At 44.5% G+C, this 19,648-nt stretch overlaps 2 protein-coding genes across 2 annotated transcripts in view; one reads left to right on the top strand and one right to left on the bottom strand.

Annotated features, from left to right (window-relative positions):
• LOC108879896 (retinoic acid-induced protein 1) overlaps nt 1–3,811 on the top strand; it is a 55,655-nt gene extending 51,844 nt beyond the window's left edge. Inside the window, 1 exon segment of the mRNA XM_018671343.2 lies at nt 2,257–3,811. Coding sequence (XP_018526859.1) covers nt 2,257–2,265 — 9 coding nt within the window. The 3' untranslated portion in view covers nt 2,266–3,811.
• Nucleotides 3,812–4,498: 687 nt separating this feature from the next.
• Nucleotides 4,499–19,344, bottom strand: srebf1 (sterol regulatory element binding transcription factor 1). The gene is made up of 19 exons (XM_018671353.2): nt 19,008–19,344; nt 16,809–17,399; nt 14,516–14,691; nt 14,267–14,407; nt 13,906–14,124; nt 13,705–13,819; nt 13,303–13,460; nt 12,656–12,872; nt 12,338–12,522; nt 11,966–12,227; nt 11,492–11,658; nt 11,037–11,205; nt 10,824–10,932; nt 10,446–10,555; nt 9,327–9,459; nt 9,008–9,173; nt 7,935–8,150; nt 6,961–7,072; nt 4,499–6,309 (listed from the first exon to the last, which is right to left on the bottom strand). Exons 1-19 carry the CDS (start codon nt 19,111–19,113, stop codon nt 6,089–6,091), a joined length of 3,573 nt encoding a protein of 1,190 aa, XP_018526869.1. The 5' UTR covers nt 19,114–19,344; the 3' UTR covers nt 4,499–6,088.
• Between the last annotated feature and the right edge of the window lie 304 nt (nt 19,345–19,648).

Raw genomic sequence — 19,648 nt, 5'->3', positions numbered from 1 at the left:
CTGTATGCTGGCACCAAGTGCCCCATTCATCTACGCCTCTGCCACTATATAACCCATAACGGCCTGGATCTCATCTCAGACTGACCCATCTTTCGTTGCTGAATCAATGTGTACTCAGTGACCTTGACAAGCTAAACCCCTATCAACCACCAGTGGCGGTTTAAACACTTACTTTTGTGCCCTTTGTGTATTACGCTCACTCAACACCCGCTGTTATGACTGTGGACCGCTGCAGTTACAATGGGCCAACGTTTGTTTGTTTATTTGGTTTTTTTTTTGTTAACATGACCAGTCCACTCCACATTCAGCTTACCTGTCAGACAGACGCCATCTGGTGGCGGCGTATTTACACTGCAGCGCAGAGAGGAAGGTCAAATGCAGAGGAGGGTGGGGTGTGTGTATGTGTGTGTGGGGGGGGATGCTGACATTCAGCAGGGAGCAGCGGTGCATTGAGGCAGCAGTGGCAGTAGCCTCCCTTCCTCCCTCCCCTCTCTGCATCTCTCTCCCCCTCCCCTCTCTCTCGCTCTCCCTCTTCCTTTTCCTGTTCTCCTCTGTGCAGACTGACAGGGATGAAAAGCTGGCTGCTGATCAAAACACCCCACCCACCACCACCGCCTGCTAGCCTCCCCACATGCTCTCTCCACCCTTTCTCTTACTCTCTACTTCCTCCTCCTCTCGTTATTTTTCTCTTTCCTCCTCCTTTTCCCTGTTCCCCTTATTTTGATTTTGCTCCTGTGCTCCCCTGCTGTTCCCACTCCCTCTTGTATCTCACTCTGCTCACCTCTCATCTCCGATGAGCTCCCTTTTCCATTTCCAGTCATCCTCCCTTCATCCCTCCTCATCCCTTCCTCCCTCTTTCTCTCTCATCTCCTCTCCTCGCCTCTCCCTGTCTCTCTTCACCTCAACTCCCACGTCTAAGTAGCAGAAATAGAGTGTGAGAAACCGAGAGAAAAGGAAGAGCAAGACAGAGAGAGATTGTTGTTAGCGGGCTGAGGCAGAGCTGTCATCAGCTGAGGGATCTGAAGGTCTGTGTGTGTGGGTCTGTGCTGTGCCAATTTACGCTGAGCAGCCTAATCAAAGGGAAGAGCAGACACACACGTACACGCACGCATACACACACAAGCACCCCACCCATGACCCCCCCCCCCCCCCCTTAGATATTCTCCCGCTGCCTGTGTTCACTTGGTTTCAGGGCTGGAGCACACATATCGATGAAATTGCAAACACATGCTGCCCTCAGCTGTGGATTCTCGGGTGCTGAGGGACACACACTGAGTGTGTCTACACAGGTTCATTAACAGGTTACCTGTAAGCTCACACACGTACACACAGAGAGCGGGAGAGAGGGAGAGAGAGAGAGAGGGGCGGAGAGGCAGGGAGAAGAAAAACAGACTGTTTTGTGCTGCGGCTGAGTGGGAACAAAAGACGAATGGGGGCAGTTACATCAGAGAGCGACAGAATGAAAGAGACAGAGATGGAAAGAGAAAAGAAGGGCAACAAGAGCGACCGACAGCGACGGGAGAGACACTCAGCGATGGAGAAGCAGTGAGAAAACAAGTGAGACTGAAGGTGTTAAAGAATGAGTTACTCCAGGGAGGTAAACAGAAAGAGAGGGAGCGAGGGAGAGGAACTTCAAAGAGGGAGAAAAGGAGAAAAATAGAAAGACTGAAAGGGAAGGAGAGAGAGATAAAAGACAGAGAGCAAAGCTGCTGGTCTGAGTCCAGGGCATAAGGATGGGCAACTGGCAGTTCAGAGGAAAAGGCAGCGAGTGAATGAGAGATGCTCAGGGGCTGCAGAGGAGGATAAGGGGGATGGAAATCGCTCCACCACCACCACCATCACACCAGCGCAATTAGTAGGCGTTCCTGCTGTGTCTTTCACAGTGGAGCTGGTTCACTGGCCAGCTGCATCCATCTCCCCGCTCCTGCACACTGCAGCCAGCTCGCTTTCATGTCTGCACTGCACTCTGCAGATCTGCACAGAAACATACAGTCTCACACAAAGATGCATAGACAGCACATAAATATGAGCTCAGAGCAGCACGCCTACGCAGGAAGCGCCTCCACCTGCAGTATACCTGGATGTATATGTATATGTGGTCCAGCTTTTGTAAACATTAAGGCTCATTCTGTGGTGCTGTGGGTTCAAGGCCAGTCACAGACAGAGGAACCTCTGGCACCACTCACACCTTTCCTTCTTCTTCTCTGTGTGTTTGTGATTTGTATTTATGCCTGTCTCTTTATCCTTCCTCCACAGGACCTGTAAGATATTCCAGTGTACCACCTCCACCACCAACACCACCTCTCAGCCAGGCAAGCACCACCTATCCAGCAAGGCAAAGGAAAATGCTGTCCTAACAGCCACCTACACCTAAAAAACACATGGTGATGACTGATGATGGACAGGCATGGCGGCCAGTGGGGCTGGGGGGGGGGGGGTTAAAAAGGCTGCACTGAGGTGTAGCTTGGAGCAATACAACCTCTGGAGAACGGCTCCACAGAGAATACCTGCTCCCTGAACCCAGGCTGGAAACATGTTTTCTCAACCGAGCCCCTTTACTGGAAGGGCAGGAGGCAGCGGCGCTGTTAAACAGGAGGACAGACTTGCGCTTTAGAGACAGTGCGCCTGTGGGCCCGGCGCGCGGAAGGGGCTGTTTGAAATGCAGAGCGGGTAACGTGTGTGTGTTCTGCCTTCGGATGGGTTGCTATCATATTCAGACACCTGGCGGACACTGATTGGACAGGAACATCCCTCTGGCCACCTTGTCTGTGGGCCAAGAGGCGTGTACGCGCGCGAGTGTGTGCCTGTGTGTGTGAGTGCGATAATCATAAAACTCATTCTACCACCACATCATCAGTGTGTTTGTGCACATGTGTCTGTGTGAGTGAAGAAGTCCATCTCCGATTCAAGATGTCATGCATCAAAAAAAGCAGCAGCCAACCACTGGATGTACTATCTCAATGTGTGCGTTTGTGTTTAAAACAGAGACAAAATGAAACAAAAAAGGAAACTGTACATGATGATGTGCTTTACAGGTTCTAAATATTCTGATATTGAAGAGTTAAGAAAAAATATGGACGCAGTATTTTAATATAATGCTCTTATCTTCGGAGATGTATTTTGATGTGCATTATGACTATACGACATCATTGCGTCACCCTTGGTATATGTCAGGCTTTGTGTTATTCAGAGATTAAAAAAGAAATATGAAAAAAGAAAAAAAAAAAGAAAACTCTGTTCAAGAGTCCATTCAACTGTGTGCACATCCAATATGTACAGTAGACGGCGACATCATCACTTGACAGGTCGCAGATCAGGGCTCCAAGGGTCCAACTGGGAGTCAGGTCATCTCACTTCATATCTATGTACAGATCAGAAGTATTACTGTTAAAACATTGCCACGATGTATAATGATTTCACGCTACCACAGCCGTGCAGAAAGATAAACATTCAATTCAAATTTCATAACACACCTGTCTGTTTGTGTATCTCAAATGTAGCCTCTTTCACTCTGCCATGCTATATAACAACGCCCTCCACAGGGTGTCAGTTTAAGTGCTGGTCATATCAAAAGGAGACATATTTAAGTATTAGAGCATAAAAGAAAGTGCAAAAACGCCACACCAAACTTTCTCTTTTATGAAACTCATTATTTAATGGTGTATATAAGTATTTGATGCTGTTTAAATGTAAGATGTGATGTACTAATATAATTGTGTATAGTATTTCCTAGAGATGTTTATTTTCTATAAAATGGAATATGTTATTGCTTATAAAATGTTATTAAAAGAATCCATTGATGAAAAAATAACGACCTTTTTTGGGAATGTCACTTGTCTTAAGTTGGAGCATGCCGTTTTATTGATTTTCATGTCTATTTGTTTGGAATCGATGACACAGCATCACTTTGTTTGAAATGTTTTTTGTAACGCCAATGTGAAATATACCAGCACCTTTCAATGCTGCTATGACCAATGCCTGCTCTTTTTTTGTCTTTACTGAACGTGCACTGACATCAACACAATGTGCTGCTGTCCAGAGTGGGGCCAAGATTTTGCCACCCAAGTAAGCACCGATTAAAAACATTTTTCTTCATGACACTTTTATTTATGAATATGTTTAATATAATATGTTTATGCAAATTAGAAAAATAAATGGCTACTTTAACAATCTGAATTTAAGAAAGCACATTATAGAGGAACTATTACACTTAATAAAATACTTTTTGGCCTTACATATTTGGCCTTACTTGCTTACATAAATCACATTTGACAAAATAACTATGTTTTGGTATAATGTGTCAGATGAATTTATTTTATTATTTTTTTCCCAAAAAAGAAAAATTTGGTCCCATTCTTCAAGTGTTGCAAGTTGTAAGTAAGTCCACAACCTCCTATAATTGTATGTTAAATGGAGACCAATCATCTACTTTTAATATCACCTGGTATCTAACTCCACTACCCCACTGTAACTTCCAGCACCACAGGAAACACTGTAGTCTTCTTTACAAAATGTTTTAATATTTACATTTGAAAAGGAAACCAAAGAACAAGGAAGAGAAGGAAAGATGTTAAAGGACACATAAACAATACCTTTAGACCTGGTTGCGTGTCATTCATCTCAAACCAAACTCTTTTCAGTCTTTCACATTAGTGACACACTATAAAAACATACTGGTCCTGGGACAAAAAAAAAAAAAAAAAAATCCAGGTTTTTTTTTCCTTTCTTTTTTTCTTTTCTCTGAAAATTAATAAACGATGTTTCTGTAGGAGCATGAAACTATAATGACTGAGAGAACAAGTATTGCTCTTTATGCTGGAGCTACAAAAGAAAACCAGGAAAATGTTCACTACAGGCCCTCTTTGGAAGAAAAAAAATGGTCAATTATTTTGAAACTGCCTGCATGACTTATGTAACTTGTTGCAAAAGTGCCAAAGGTTCACAATATAGTCTGAGTTGGCTATGCCAGAACTGGATGCTGCCAACCTCTTATGATATCATTGTTGCATACGTGTCCAACAGTGCAAAAGGTCAACTGAGTCAGACGATGTGACGCAGATGTCACCTTGATAACTTGATGCTGTCTTAAAACTCATCAACGTAGCAATACAGTACAGTAACTACATTATTTGGACCTGGTCAAAAGCTACCAAATGAAAGAGAATTAAGGGAAGTGAATAAGCATTTTTCACTCTGCTTATGCAAAATACTGCTCAATCAAAGTTCATACAGATTATAAATACATTTTAAAATATTTACACAGCAAAAAACAAAAAAGACCTCTATGAAAATAACCTCATAAAGCCATATTATTACTTATCATTGAAATCAGCCTCGCAAGGCTAGTGCAGATAGAGACACGGGGATTGTACAGTGGGTCACCTCGCCTCAGATTATTACCCCTGAAACATGGTTTAAATCAACTTCAACACCATTTTGAACAACCTGTGGAGTGGCCTCCCACTGAACAAACCCACGGTTCGGACCAATCCGGGTGTGGTCGTTTTCCTCCCACGCGCAAGAAGACACCTAACTCTGCAGCCAATCAGAGCAGCCCGCCACTCCAACCCACCGAGCACTACTGCCTGTAGAAGGTGCATCTATATCGAAAAGAAAGGGGGTGGGACTATACCGGAGTAAATGCAGAGCAAATCTCTCTTTCATGTTTCACACATACCATCGACACACCATCCACCAGGAGGATGGGATGGCTCCTCTCTGTGGTCAAACTGTGGCACTGCAATTCAATCTCATGGGGGGAAATTAGCTCGCTAAGAGAGAAAAATGCATCCTATATTCTGATAATAATCCGTAGCAATAACAGTGTGAACTCTATAAGTGCCTTCTGATGTGGGGTTGGGGTGGTGGGAGGGACAGTCCATGAGGAAAATCCTGTCAAGATGATATGAATCTGTATAGTTTGATAAATCTGTTCAGTAGCTGCACGCCAAAAATGCCAGACTGTATGGTTGTGTGTCTGTGAGAACATATTTCATGTGTCTGTCTGTTTCTGTATGTCAGAGATGTTTCTATATACAGTGTCCATGCATGTCTCTCAGCCCCTCCCCGCCTCCCCCCTTCCCTCTCTCTAGCTGTTGGTGACGGTGGTGCCGCTGCCCAGCTTGATGATCATTTGCTGGCAGTCGTGCAGGGTTCTCTTGTCTCCCAGCTTCTCCAGGGTGCGGGCCGCATCAGCCAACATGCCCACCCTTTGGCCGGGAGCCGACAGAAAGGAGGGAGGAAGGTAGCGGCACGCCAGCATCACAGCCTCCGCCTGCTCCCGCTGGCCCGGTCGCGTCTCACACTCCTCTGCACGCACAGAAAAAAAAACAAAACAAAACAAACGAACGTTGTTACCGTGCTATTTCGGGGGAGCTTTTGGATGTCATCAGCCACCAACAGCCAATCAGACTTCTTGTTCTTGTTCTTGTTTAATTACTGATGGGATTTAGTGCAGTGAACAATTGGGCAAAATAGATGAGAGGCTGATTAGAGCCACTGATTACAGCCATTCTCTCTGCTCTCTACAACTTTTATTAAAAACACTGCAAGAAAAAAATAAATCTAAAAATTAATGCTTAGAGAAGAGTTGCCTCTATCATTAAGGTTTATCAGTAAGACTTTAGATTTTTTTGCAACCTACTTTAATACTACCTAATTAGAGCTTTGTACCATACTAATTTAACTGAAAAAACAATGTAAAGTTGTGATTATCCTATCAGAGCATCTCATACTTTCCCACAACATCTCAGTGGAAAAGGAAAAAAAAAGGTTTGATAGGCAACACATTGACAGCAAAACACACAACAACTAATTAAGATCTTCACAAAAATACAGGAAATAAATAATAGTGCACATTCAAAATCTCAAGAGCAGCAAACACTAATGAAACACTGCTGTCTAAAGACAGAATTACTTGGTCTGAGAGGTTGAAAAATAAAGATCAGCGTCCACACACACCTGTCTTGGCTCCGGGTGTTGCTCTGCGTCGCAGCGAGCGATCCAGGAGCTGATGCGTGCGAGTGGGACTGGCCCCCGCCATCAGCCTGGCTGTAGCTTCATGGAGGAACAACTGGAAAGAGATGGAGGGGAGGGAGAGAGATGAGAGAGGCAGCGGAGGAGGAGGATGAGAGGAGGAGGAGGAGGAGGAGGAGGAGGAGGAGGGATGAGAGCGAGCGGTGATGACTCATACAGAATGTTCAGCTCTACCTCAGAGAGACTTTGAAGCCTTGTGAACAACGCTGCTAAACACTTGCCTCAGGGGTGTGTGTGTGTGTGTGTGTGTGTGTGTCTGTGTATGTGTGTTTCAACACCTCCCAGCTAATTTCCACGGAGAATTGTACTGTGGACTGCCTGCAAATATGTGAAGAGGAAGTATGTGTATGTTTATATGCTAAGTGCTTCTCTCTTCATGTGTTGCATTTTGTGTTTGAATTCTACATGCTGTTGTCACTCAAAGTATGTGCAGCATATCTTAATGCCTGCATGTCGATCTAATGCATGTGGGTTTAAGACCATTTTAAGGAAGCATCTAACGAGTTATGGTTTTAAGTGTCTGACAATACAAATACACCTACACAAAGCTGCGTTGGTGCATTCATCTTGTTTTAATAATTCCCTTAGTGTGTGTCACTCAAAGCGTATCCATGCTGTCTGCTGCTGTGTAAGACTAAGAGGAATTAAGAGTCTAGACGAAATAAAAGTTCGACTATGTGTTGGCATGAAAATGCATCACCAAAATGACTGAGAAGGGTCTGTCTGTACAACCCTAACCCACCTGTAGACATGTCAGATAATGCCTAATGTATAGCAATGTTAAGATGTGGACTGCAGATAACTACTATTGAGACTACTTGCTTGCAGTAAGTTACACAAAATGCATGAGCTCAAGTTCTGTAATGTAACAACATAGTGACTAACACTGTTGTACATACTCTTCGCATTGCAGGTCTGAAGCTGTGCGCCAGTTTGCGCAGGGAACTGAGATCTTGCTGAAAGCCTTGGAGCTCCGGCGGGGAGGCCTGGTGGACCCCCGCGGGGCCGCTGGTACCCACCAGCCCAGACCCTGCAGGACCGGCCCCTTGCTGCTGCAGACGCCACACGTTGGTCCTCATCACCAAGAGCAGATCACATAAGAGCAACTGGATGACCTGGAGGGAGATGAGCAGGATTAGGACGGAGACATTAATGCAAGAATATGTGTTTTCATATTGAAAAATGAGATGATGAACAATAGAAAAATGCTGAGTGAAACTAGCCTTTTCTCAAGTGGCATTCCCAAATATTTCAGACATATCTCTGGGAAAAATCTGACTCAGTAATTACTTTACACAATAAGACTACATATCATGATTTAACAAGCATAGTAAGTTTGAAATGATAGCAGATTAATACACAGAGACGCTGCCCAGCACTAACTACAACAGAGCTCTACTCAAGGGTGAAGGACAATTTCACTGCTCACTGTGTGTGTGTTCTGCTGTTAGTGGCCCAGCTCTGTGTTGCACTGCAGGTACATTGCACTCCGCTGAGACACACATGCAATGCAACTACAATGCACTACAGCTCTGGCCGTAGACATGCACACACTGTGAGCTACCTATCCACCAGCATCACCATCTGCTGAACGCCAGAGGGTAGGACACCGCCGTATCACAGAGTGGGAATTTGCTGTGGGGGGAATTCGTTGTCTGTGGCTGAGGTGTATGTGTGTGTGGCTTTGTATTGTGAAAAGAGTATGTGTGCGTCTGTGTGTATACTTGAGTGATTATGCGTAGGCAATTTCCTGTGTTTACAGTTTTATACACGCACATGTGTGGGCACATCTGTCACTGTGAGCGTTTGTGTTTGTGTGTGTGTGTGTGTGTGTGTGTGTGTGTGTGTGTGTGTGTGTTTTTTTAATGCAGATGCTGTCGCCTTCTCAAAATTTCCCTCATAGGAATAATAAACATCAACATGACTTTTATGCGCACAAATCTGCAAGTGCTTTGTGTGTGTGTGTATGCACCTTGTCTAAACTGGAGCTGTGGCAGTGTGGTCCTAGGTTGAGGCTGTCTCGGAGCAGGGCGCTGGCCTTGTCGCTGTAGCTCAGACTCAACTGGCAGTTTTCTGGCTTGGACAGCAGAGCCCGGACTGCCCTGAATGTGTTCAGACACGCCTTGGGCAGAAGACTCCTGACAGAGCGGGGGGGGGGGCAGAGACGAGAGGACACAGGTTAAAGTAGTGGAAGTGTGTGTGTGTCCTCTGCTTGGCATCAGCAGACGAGGGTTATTCAACACGCTCTTCAGCTAGCTGTTGAAGTCCCAGTGTGTTTATGTCCAACTTACTCTGCGTTCTGCAAACTGCGGGGCAGGTGCTCAACAGTCGGATACAGTCTCTCCGCCGCAGCGTCGTCTCCTTGGAGCCAGTTGATGATCACCACGGCGACTGAGGACCACCACTTGGAGTGGGGGTCACAGCCTGGAAGTTGGAACAAAACGAGTCAAAGGCGAGATACCCGCAGACAAACAAACATGCAAATATTTGAATCCCCCCACTGCCCACTTTCACATTTAACATGCATGAGAGTGCACACAAACACACACATGCACACAGACACACACACAGACAGCTGCTGTCTGTATTTTGACCTCTGAATCAATCTGTTTCTCCCCTCTGGCATAGTCACAACATGCTGAGAGAGAGCAGCCATTTTGACAACTCCCACATGAGGGAAAACTACTCCATTTAACACACACACACACACACACACACACACACACAGACTTCTAACGCTGTGTGTGAGCAACCTGAGGCTCTGCCAAGAAAAGTCTCCTATTAAAATCCCTGCACACCCTCCCTCTCCCTCCCTCCTCTCAAGGTGATCACCGATTTGACAGCGCTGAAGATAGATGAAGCAATCTAGCGGATGCCTCCCTTTCACCTAGCCCCCTTTCACTCAGATCAGTGATCAGTGAGGACAAAGCCAAGCGGTGGGAGGGTGGAAGTCAGCCCAGTGGAAATCAAGCTACTCAATCTCAATAGTGTAAAAATGAACTTTATCTCACGGTTTCTTATTTTGCAAGCACATTAAAGGTAATCGAACAGTCGGGGCAGGTGAAGAAAAGATGCAGGAGAAGCAACTGCAATACCGCCAGAAGTAGATAAGTAGTAATGAAGGAAGGAGTGCAAATCTACACTTGAATGTGTTGACAGACTCAAGCTACAAAAGTAGTTTCAATCAGTAAGTGCTCAGCTGCCAAAGTTTTAGAGGCTGATTTCGGGCAGTGAGTTAAAATCTGCTGCTATATAGTTGCCACTGATGTTAATTAATTAAAAATACTTAAAGTTTTCTAGAATATACAAGATAAAAATGTCCTTACAGTTGTGGGTTTCTATCTTCTCATATATAAAACAGACGAATAAATGTGTTGTTAACAGAAATGACAGCTGCCATAGAAGCCTACCAGTCACAGTGGCCATGTTGGAGCCGATCGCAAAGGACTGGGATGTGGCACCGGCTGCATCTGATGCGCTAATCAGCAGCTGGAGGTACTCCAGGGCATCAGCATACTCCCTGTGGAGGAACACACACAGTGAATGGTTACTTTGCTGCCAAAATACAACAACAATTTTAAATAGATTATTACCAAAGGCATTTTTAAATGGATCAGTTTACTTTTTATGGTCCATTATGCTATCCTTATTCTTCTTGTTCCCCTATTTGTATCTATTCTATTCTAAATTGTGTCAAATAGTAAACAAACCATGATGGCATAAAACTTCTCAGTGGGGTGAACAGTATCAAAAAGATGGTTATTTGGACATGTGCTTTGTTTTCTTACCCCTCGCCCTGGCTGGAACTTTTCTCTCCGTGAGGCTGGGCGACACAGTACAGAGCCTTCTCCAAGAGGTGCTCTCTGAACGCCTGAGTCACCTGGGCCAGAGGATCCACTGTAAGAGAACCATTATGACATGAGAAATGCACATATATCAGAGGTGTGGGCTTCAGGACTTCAGCAATTCAGTTACAGTGTGTCAGTTTTGCATACACTGACCAGTATTGCCAGCCTGGCTGTAGATGCTTTCTTTAGGAGTGCTGCGAATAGCCCAATCCCCATCCACAAAGAAGCGGTGACCTAGTGGGTGACAGAGCCACTGCATGGCTGGAGGTACGCTGCCACTGGAGGATAGGCACGCCTGCCGGGCACTGCTCAGGAACACACGCTGTCAAGGAAAAAGAAAAAACAAAGCGCTCAGTTAATTTCTGTTCTCTCACTTCTTATATAACTGGAATGTGGACAGAATTACACAGCTTATAGTTCACTAATGATGATTTGGTTCAGTGTAGTTCAGTTTATTTCAAATTGCTAAGTCCCAGGGTCATCAATGAATCAGTAAATTAAGTATAAATCACGAATGAACCAAACGTCCACTCAAAACTATTTGCTGTTCGAGTGTTTTCTACAGGATGAGTAAGAAGCTTGTGCATGTGCAAACTATGGGGACTTACAGAGGTGAAATGGAGGATCCTTGGCAGGCTGGCTTTGACCCGTAGAGCTGCAGAGACGTAGACCTCAGCCAGAGTGGCTACAGGCAGACAGGAGCCAGAACACTCTGCCAGGTTCACTGCACTTAAAGCCATGTGCACTGCGGACAGGTGGCTACCATTCAATTTACCTGAACGCACAAACAGAAGACAAGTAAAATTACCATTTATTTAATATACTACTTTACACAGAACAATAGTGATGTAATAATTCCCAAAAAAGAGACAAAGTGGTCTGATACTTGAGCGGATTGATTTTGCAACCTTAGTCTAAACCTTTTACTGGCACTGAATCAATGTAAGCTGACCCTTAGTCAAAAAGGAGGGCTGAGTTGCTCTTTAATCACCTGAGATTTTGTCTGCTCAATATGTCACCCAACTGTGTTCAGTCTACCACAATGATTTAATTTAGACACAGGGTTTTTCCCACCAACCAACCTGTCATATGAAGCTGGTGCAGGCGGTGGTAAACTAGGGCAGCATCACGGCTGCTCTTGCAGGCATCTTCCTGCAGGGGGCGGTCGGATCGCAGCCCTCCAGCTCTGGCAGCCAGCCAGCGGCCCACCCAGAGGCGCTGGAGGCAGAATCTTAGCAGAGACCACAAAGCAGCACAAGCCAGGTCCAACTGAGAGGTGGGTAAGGGACGACCGAGAGCCTTAAGACAGGTCCACAGGTTCTGACTAGCCTGAGCAAAATCCCCCTGGGGAGGGTAAAAGAGATTAGTGATGACGAGGTAGAACAGATGAAAAGTCACTCATTTGAATGAAATGAAAATCACATGTCTCATATATATCGATACAAAAAACATACTCTAGCCAGGTCCAGGTCAGCCTGCTTGCGGTGCCTCCAGAACAGAACAGAGGATCCAGAGTGTGGTCTGGTTACAGGTTCTCCATACACCAAGAGACGGATCAGAACTCCAGACACCAGAATACCATTGAGTAGCCATACAAGTATAGTTGGTAGCATCCAGTCCATCCAGCCCCATGAGTCCGCTATGGATGACACACATTTATGTCATTCAACAGGAAAGAATTTATTGTATGCAATGGTTTCGTATCTCAAAAAACATTATATGCAATCAAAGCTGTTTCAGCATTTAGCATTCAGCAAAAGCACCCTCCATACCAGCAATATGCACACCCAGAACGCTCCTGCCTGCGTGATGGGTGGTGGTGGCTGCGGTGCTTCCAGCTGAGCTGCTGCCAGATGAACACAGCAGAGCTGCCAGAGGGTTGAGAGAGAGGAAAAGGAAGGTGAAGGCGCACAGCGCCATGCGGGAACGGTCTAACATGCCGCCAGCACTACCGCCTGCTGCCGATCCGTCCAACATGCCCACATTCGGCTGGCACATTGAAGAGAAACCAAAAAGATAAATGGGTGTTTAAAAAAATCTTGGATACAAAGAGGCTTCATTTGCACAGCATCATCAACGTGACAAAAACATATAGACAAAGACAGAAACTAAATTTTTTCCTCATAGTTTTCTGAGCCTTTCTTCAAACTACTTCATGTTTACTCTCTGTGTGTACAGAGCTACCATTCCATTTAAATGCAGAGGCATAAAACAGACTTTAAGCACTAAGATTATGGCATTTTGGTAATTAAGTCAACTTTTAATACATGGGCAAGAAGGATTCAATGTCTTCCTTGAGGAAATTTCAACAGTTTGCTGGGAAAAAACATGGACCTAACCCTTCATCTAATATGAAACACTGAATATCAACCTCTACTATTCAGACTGCGGCTTAGCAGGTTCACTGAGAGCTGCATACCTTTGTGTCTTCCCCCATCGGGCTGTCGGGCTCTGAGTCACTGCCACAGTGTGAGAAAGAAGTCGGGGAGCCCACATCTGAAGCTGGGGGGGTGGGCAGCTCGTTCTTCACATCAGACTGTCCATCTACCTCCATGGCAACCAGGTCCTTGAGCGACTCTGAGGAAAGAGGAGAGGGAGGATGAGGAGAGCAGTTAGATGGTCAATCAGCAGTACAAAAGAAAACTCCACTTTCTTAAAGGCTATAGAGGACCATTTTCACATTTGTCATTTCAGGATAACAGGAGCTATCAATAGACCTCATCACAAAAGGTCAACTGAATGACTTACTTTCAATGGAGTGAAATAAACTGTAGAGAAACTGTCAAGAAATAAAGAAGAGAGAAAAGCTTTAAGCACATACTGTTTTTCTGAGCTGCCATTTTAAGAGCCATGTTCTCCTGTTTGAGTTTCTGATTAGCCTGCTGCAGGTAACGGATGTAGTCAATGGCTTTTCTCAGCACTGCAGACTTGTTGAGCTAAGAAAAAAAAAGAAAAAATAATAAATGAAAACTGAAAACTAATACTATACAGAGGAAATTCCAAAGTATTAGACCTTTCTTACCTTGGCCTCAGTACCAGCCACCAGGTCTTTGAGCTCCACGATTTTGTCATTGATGGAAGAGCGGTAGCGCTTCTCGATGGCGTTGTGAGCAGTGCGTTTCTCACCCTTGTGGGGCTGGCCGGCCGGCTTACTGCTGATGGCAATGCGGTTGATAGGCAGCTTCTCAGTGTCCACCATGACCGGCACCGTGGTCAGGATGGTGCCACCGCCCATGAAAGCCTGGGGGAGGTAAACAGGATGGGGACGAGGGGGTTGGGAAGCTGCTCATTAATCACATTCTTATCGTACTTGTGGCATCTAAGATAAAGTCTGTATCAACTCTTTGTTTCTTTACTTCATCAGTGGCTGGAAAGATGCCTACCTGCAGTGAAGTGCTCTGTACTGGGGTGGTGGTTGTGGCCAGGGATGTGGGAGAGGCCACAGTGGTGACCATGCAGGGGTCATGCTTGAGAGTGGTCAGCAGCAGAGACTCAGCCTTGATGAACTGGGGCTGCAGCAGCACCTGAGAAGCACACAGAAGTCCATAACAAACAAACACTGACAACATTGCATTAATTTTGTTCGTGCGAGCCCATTCAAGCTCATACACATGTCGGCCTCTAACACTTACGGGTACTTGCTGCACATGGGGCGCGATGGTTTGAACAGGTGGGCTTGCTGACGTGGCCAGCAGAGAGGAGGTGGTGGTCAGCCCTTGGAGCTGAGTCTGGATGGCCACTGGCTGAACACTTGGAGGTGAGGATGGCAAACTGGTGGCGGGTTGGCTCACGTTGCCGGGGCTGCCAGCTGGAAAACAGTCACGCAACAGGGATTGTTTTCAGTCTTAAGTATGAATGAAGTATCCATGACAGCAATCCATGTCATCAAGTACTTTTTTACAAGCACACAATTAAATTTCAGAAATCCAATAAACAAGTTAAACAGGAAATTCTACAGAGGATTAAATAATTGCCAAATTGTTCTCACCTAATTACTGCAGCAAGTGAGAATTATGGTTCTTTCATGCAGACAAAAAAAATATCTCAGTGTCCTTTTAAACTGGCGTTGACTTCCTGTTAGTCATTTGAACATTTCATTCATTTGAGTCACATCAGTTTCCAATATTCAAACAACCAACCTCTACTGTCATTTTATAGTAATTTATAGAAAAAGAAATTATAGACCAACCAATACATTGTGTCAGTATATGGTATCAGCCAATATCAGCTTTAAAAAGCCACATCAAATAAGTCCAATATTCTTTGGCAGTTTGTGGAACATTTTTTTTTTTTTTTTTTCAAACAGCAAAGCTTATTATGTCTACACCTGTATTTGTACTAACCCTGAATTGGTACTACGACACTGAGTGAGCCATTGTCTATGGTTTTGTAGGCAAAAAAGTGAACTGCAATCTCATTAGAAATAAGTGACAGCAACATTCAATGTGTGTCACCTTGTATTTCTTATCAGCTCCAACTGGGCTAATGATTGCAATAACGTCTCAGTACAAGGGGTTGGGGAATTTTCTCAAGGAGTAATAAAAATTTATTGCATCTAAGAAAATTTAGAAGCATTGACTGATTTTCTTCCACTAAAACTAACGGCAACAATGAGGTGTCCGTCTCAGGTTTTACAGCTGTAAACAAACACAGATATTCAAATATAGCATACTATACTGCCCTGTACATGTACAATGGGTGTTGCCCAGACAAAGCATTTTCATTTAGCTCAGACTCTCACACTGCTGAGCAAAGTCTATTAGATTAGGACTTGGACATGCGATCAGCTGAGGTTGAATAACCTAATGTCCCAGCTTGGGAAATGTAATACACATGAAGAACCACCTTGCCAGGTACTGGAGTTTCATTTGTGAGAGATTTCTAAAGCCAGACATGCACAGAAACAAAATCAGCTTTGAACTATGTTGGCCCTGGTGCTGTGATTCATTTAAAACAAATTAACTATTTTAGTTGAAAGTGTGCACAATAGGTAGCTGTCAAAATTTAAGCCTGTTAACATTTAGCACACAAGGAAAGAATGCACACTTCAAATGTCAGTATTAAACAGCATCCATTTATACAGCAAATCGCAGCACAAGCTATATATGCATTTTTGTTCTTGATTTCTATAAATTCCTACCTCTTTGAATAGATGCTGTTCTACATCCTTGTTTACTGGATGTCAGTAAGTGGTTGTTGGGTTTGAACACAACACTGTGAATTAAAGTTGGTTTGCGGACCATGCCCTGTGCCATCATAAAAAGCACAGGAGTCGTAAGGACCCTGCATTTCAAGACTCAATAAAGCAGCAATGCACAAAGGAAAACACTCTATACAAACATTGTTGAGAGGGATTGTTGAAGAGTTGACACTGATAATATAGCTGACAAATAGCTCATATTTGCTAAAAAAAAAAAAGAAAAAAAAAGAAGGCATTTATGTGTTCTTTAAAAGCAATTTTCATCCAGTTTTTTACATTGCAAATATGTGCTATGAGGCATCAGCAGTTTGCTTTGCCAGCTGTAATCAAATCTAAGACCCTTAAAAACCCATAATAAACAAAGTTGTTAGTTTTAACCTTTTTCTGGTTGAACCATGCTACTGAAAGACATTTAAAAAAATACCTGAGAGGATTAAGATAAAGAGAAACCGGAACCTTACTGATGGAGGACACTGTATTCAGTGAAGCAGACAGAATACATAATGGATATTGGATTGATCCAATGACAGACATGCAAAGCCAAGACACCTGTCACAGCTTAATGGAAGACTACAATAACCCATGTTAAAATATCAAAATCCATTTTAAAGCCTTTCATTTGGATCATTTACCCCAAAAATCCCTTCTGCCGAATTTCTATACTCTATAACAGACAACAACATAGCCACTAGAATAACCCCTCCTCACCATCAAAGAGTGCTTACCTGTGTAGTTGTTCTGGTTGCTGTAGTTGGTCCGGGCTTGTTGGGGCTGAGCCTGGGCCTGAAGTTGTGTCTGTGTCTGTGGCTGTGGCTGGGGCTGAAGTGGAGTCTGGGGTGCAGGCGAGGTGAAGAGAGCCTGTGGCGTGGAGCTGAACACCGGGCTCGGTCCCGGTGAGCCATGAGGTGAAGCTGCCTGGGCCGGTGCAGTTGGGCTGAGAATGGGTTGGGGCTGTTCCACCTGAGGCTGTCTGAGGGTCTGAGCCTGCTGCGGGGAGGCTGGCTGCTGCCGTGGGGTGGAGCTGGGTACCTGGGCCAAGGGGGACTGCTGGAAAGTGGGAGGCTGGAAGGCCTTGTCTGGAGTGGAAGAGCTGCGGGTGATGGGGGGTCCCAGGAGCGCATCCAGGTGGGGGCTACTGCTTAGGATGGAAGAGGAGGATGAAGGTGAGGGTGTGGTGGTGGTGGCTGGAGGGGCAGCTGAGGTGATAGACTGGGTCAAACCAGGAAGCTCTTGGGTGGGAGGGGGCCCTGTGTATGGAGGGTTATCAAAGAGTCCTCCAAACTCCATGTCCTGGTTGTTGATGAGCTGTAACATATCTGAAGAGGAAGAGGAAGAGAAGTCAGAACTACCATCACTGTCATTGACCAATTAGAAAAATCTGGATCTGAATGGATCAACCCTATTCATAGTCTGTGCTGACACAGTGCAAATACATTGAAACCTTGCACGCAAAGCAAAAATACACCAAGCACCAGGTACACATATACTGACTGTGTACATTTAAAGTTCATCAACCCATGTGCAGTCAAGCTATTTATAGTATTCCTACAGCTGTGGGCCAAAGCACGACCAAGAATGAGCAGACAGCTGCCACATATATAAAACTAACTTGATCTCATGATCTCACAACTATTGAGTACTCATAGGTTCCTATTTGCATGATCTCAACATAAAATCTAAAATATTCCAAAATGTTATTTTTTTCCACTTAAACTTCTGTGGTTTAATGTGAAAACTGATATTGTAAAAAAAAAAAAAAAAAAAAAAAAACTCTCTGTGAGTGTATGTTGTGTCTGCAGTGAAACGCAGCAGCCTGGATTTGTAAACCAGTGTTTTTGTATGAGGTGATCGCTCTTGACCAATCAGAGCGCGTCTCAGAGACTTGCTATGCCGATCAGCCCAAGACAGGAAAGAGAGGGAGCGCTGTCTGTAGCTTCACACGAGGTTACCATCGAGCACCATCACCGAGGGTTACTGTCGGTCAAAAATATGAAAATGGCGAGCACGGCTGCAGGATCTGCGTTACCGGTTACTGTTTACGCAGTGCAGCTTATCTCATATACATGTTAAGTGTTATCGTAAAAACATATTAGCCATTACATATTCTAAGATACAGAAAACGGAAAATATTACACCATTGATAATGTGTCTAATAATCTACTGCTGTCTATACATTCCAACAATTACATGAGTAATGAGAATGAGGCCATAGCACATACACACACAAATGAACTGCGACTACAATTTTTATACATGCCCACCGCTTTAATCAAAACAGTATATTAATGCAGACATAAAGCACCGTGCGTCTTACAGAAAACAAGAATAAAGGAGGAAAGGTGTCAACAGGGCACACGGTTATAACGATAAATTATCTTATCCATTATTTAAATCTAAAATAATACAACAAAATTGTGCACGCGGTCAACTGAGGCACGGTGAACCAAGCAAAGAGGAATGAACGACAGTAACCCCTGTCTGTGGAGCAGGCTGGGGGCGGGGCGCACTCACCACCATTTAGCAGCGTGTTAGCTTCATCTATTAGCCTATCAAACCCGCTTTAATAACCAGTTAGTCTTATGGTACAATAGGATTATGATAGTGAGCTCTGATAGTGAAAGAAATAATACTGTGAACGTCTAATAAGAACACCATTAACCTCCGAAGAGTACCAGCTAGCTAAATGGTTGATGTTAGCTAATCTGGCTAACTGGTGGAAGGTGCACTATGAGATAAAACCTGTAAATTTGTCACTGCCATTGTCAATTAGTAGTAGAAATGAGGTAAATATTAGATGTAGAACATAAGAAACGAGTCAAACGGATAAGTGAAACACACACGTATGGTAACAAGCAGTGTTATTGCTGTTTAGCAAACGTTAAACGCGACAAGGTTAGCTAACAGCCACCGTTATATTCTCTTACCATCAATGTCGCTTAAGAGAGCCGTGTCAATATCGCTGGGGTCATTTAGCGACAGTGTAGGATCCAGATTATCCAACGAGGGATCGTCAAAGGATAGGCTGTTCATCTTTGCTCTCGTGTCTGTCTTCCCAGTGTAGACTTTGCTGGCTGTCGAATCGCTCAGAAGAGAAAAAATCGGACACTTGTCACGACCCTACATTTGCCGAAGCGCCAAGTGCCAAGAAGTGTACCTGAAACACGCACAGAGGGAGCTGCAACTCTCTACCTGTGTGACAACTAACAACTCTCTCCCACCGCCATGGTCGTGCAGGGAAACTTGTCAAACCAAGCCAAACACTGAGGCTCATTCAGTCATCACTAACGTGCTTACGGCGACGGCCGAACAAACCCACCCAGCCGATGATGATTGACAGGCCGTTCAGCCAATCACCGTGTTTGAATGGGATTTCCCACGTCCCTGTTTCTCGGGGTTGTTTTGATTGTTTGACTGAAGTTGTGACAGCATGTGGAGTATTTGGCCATAATGTTGTATGACAGTGCACAGAGAAACATGACCATCAGTGCAATACTGATATAATGGCCCCAGGATGCCTATGTGGATCCATCTGGAAAGTACCATAAAATATGTCTACTGAGCACAA

The sequence above is a fragment of the Lates calcarifer genome, linkage group LG11 (assembly GCF_001640805.2).
Source record: "Lates calcarifer isolate ASB-BC8 linkage group LG11, TLL_Latcal_v3, whole genome shotgun sequence".
Lineage (NCBI taxonomy): Eukaryota > Metazoa > Chordata > Actinopteri > Centropomidae > Lates > Lates calcarifer.
This window is presented reverse-complemented; position numbering and strand designations above follow the sequence as displayed.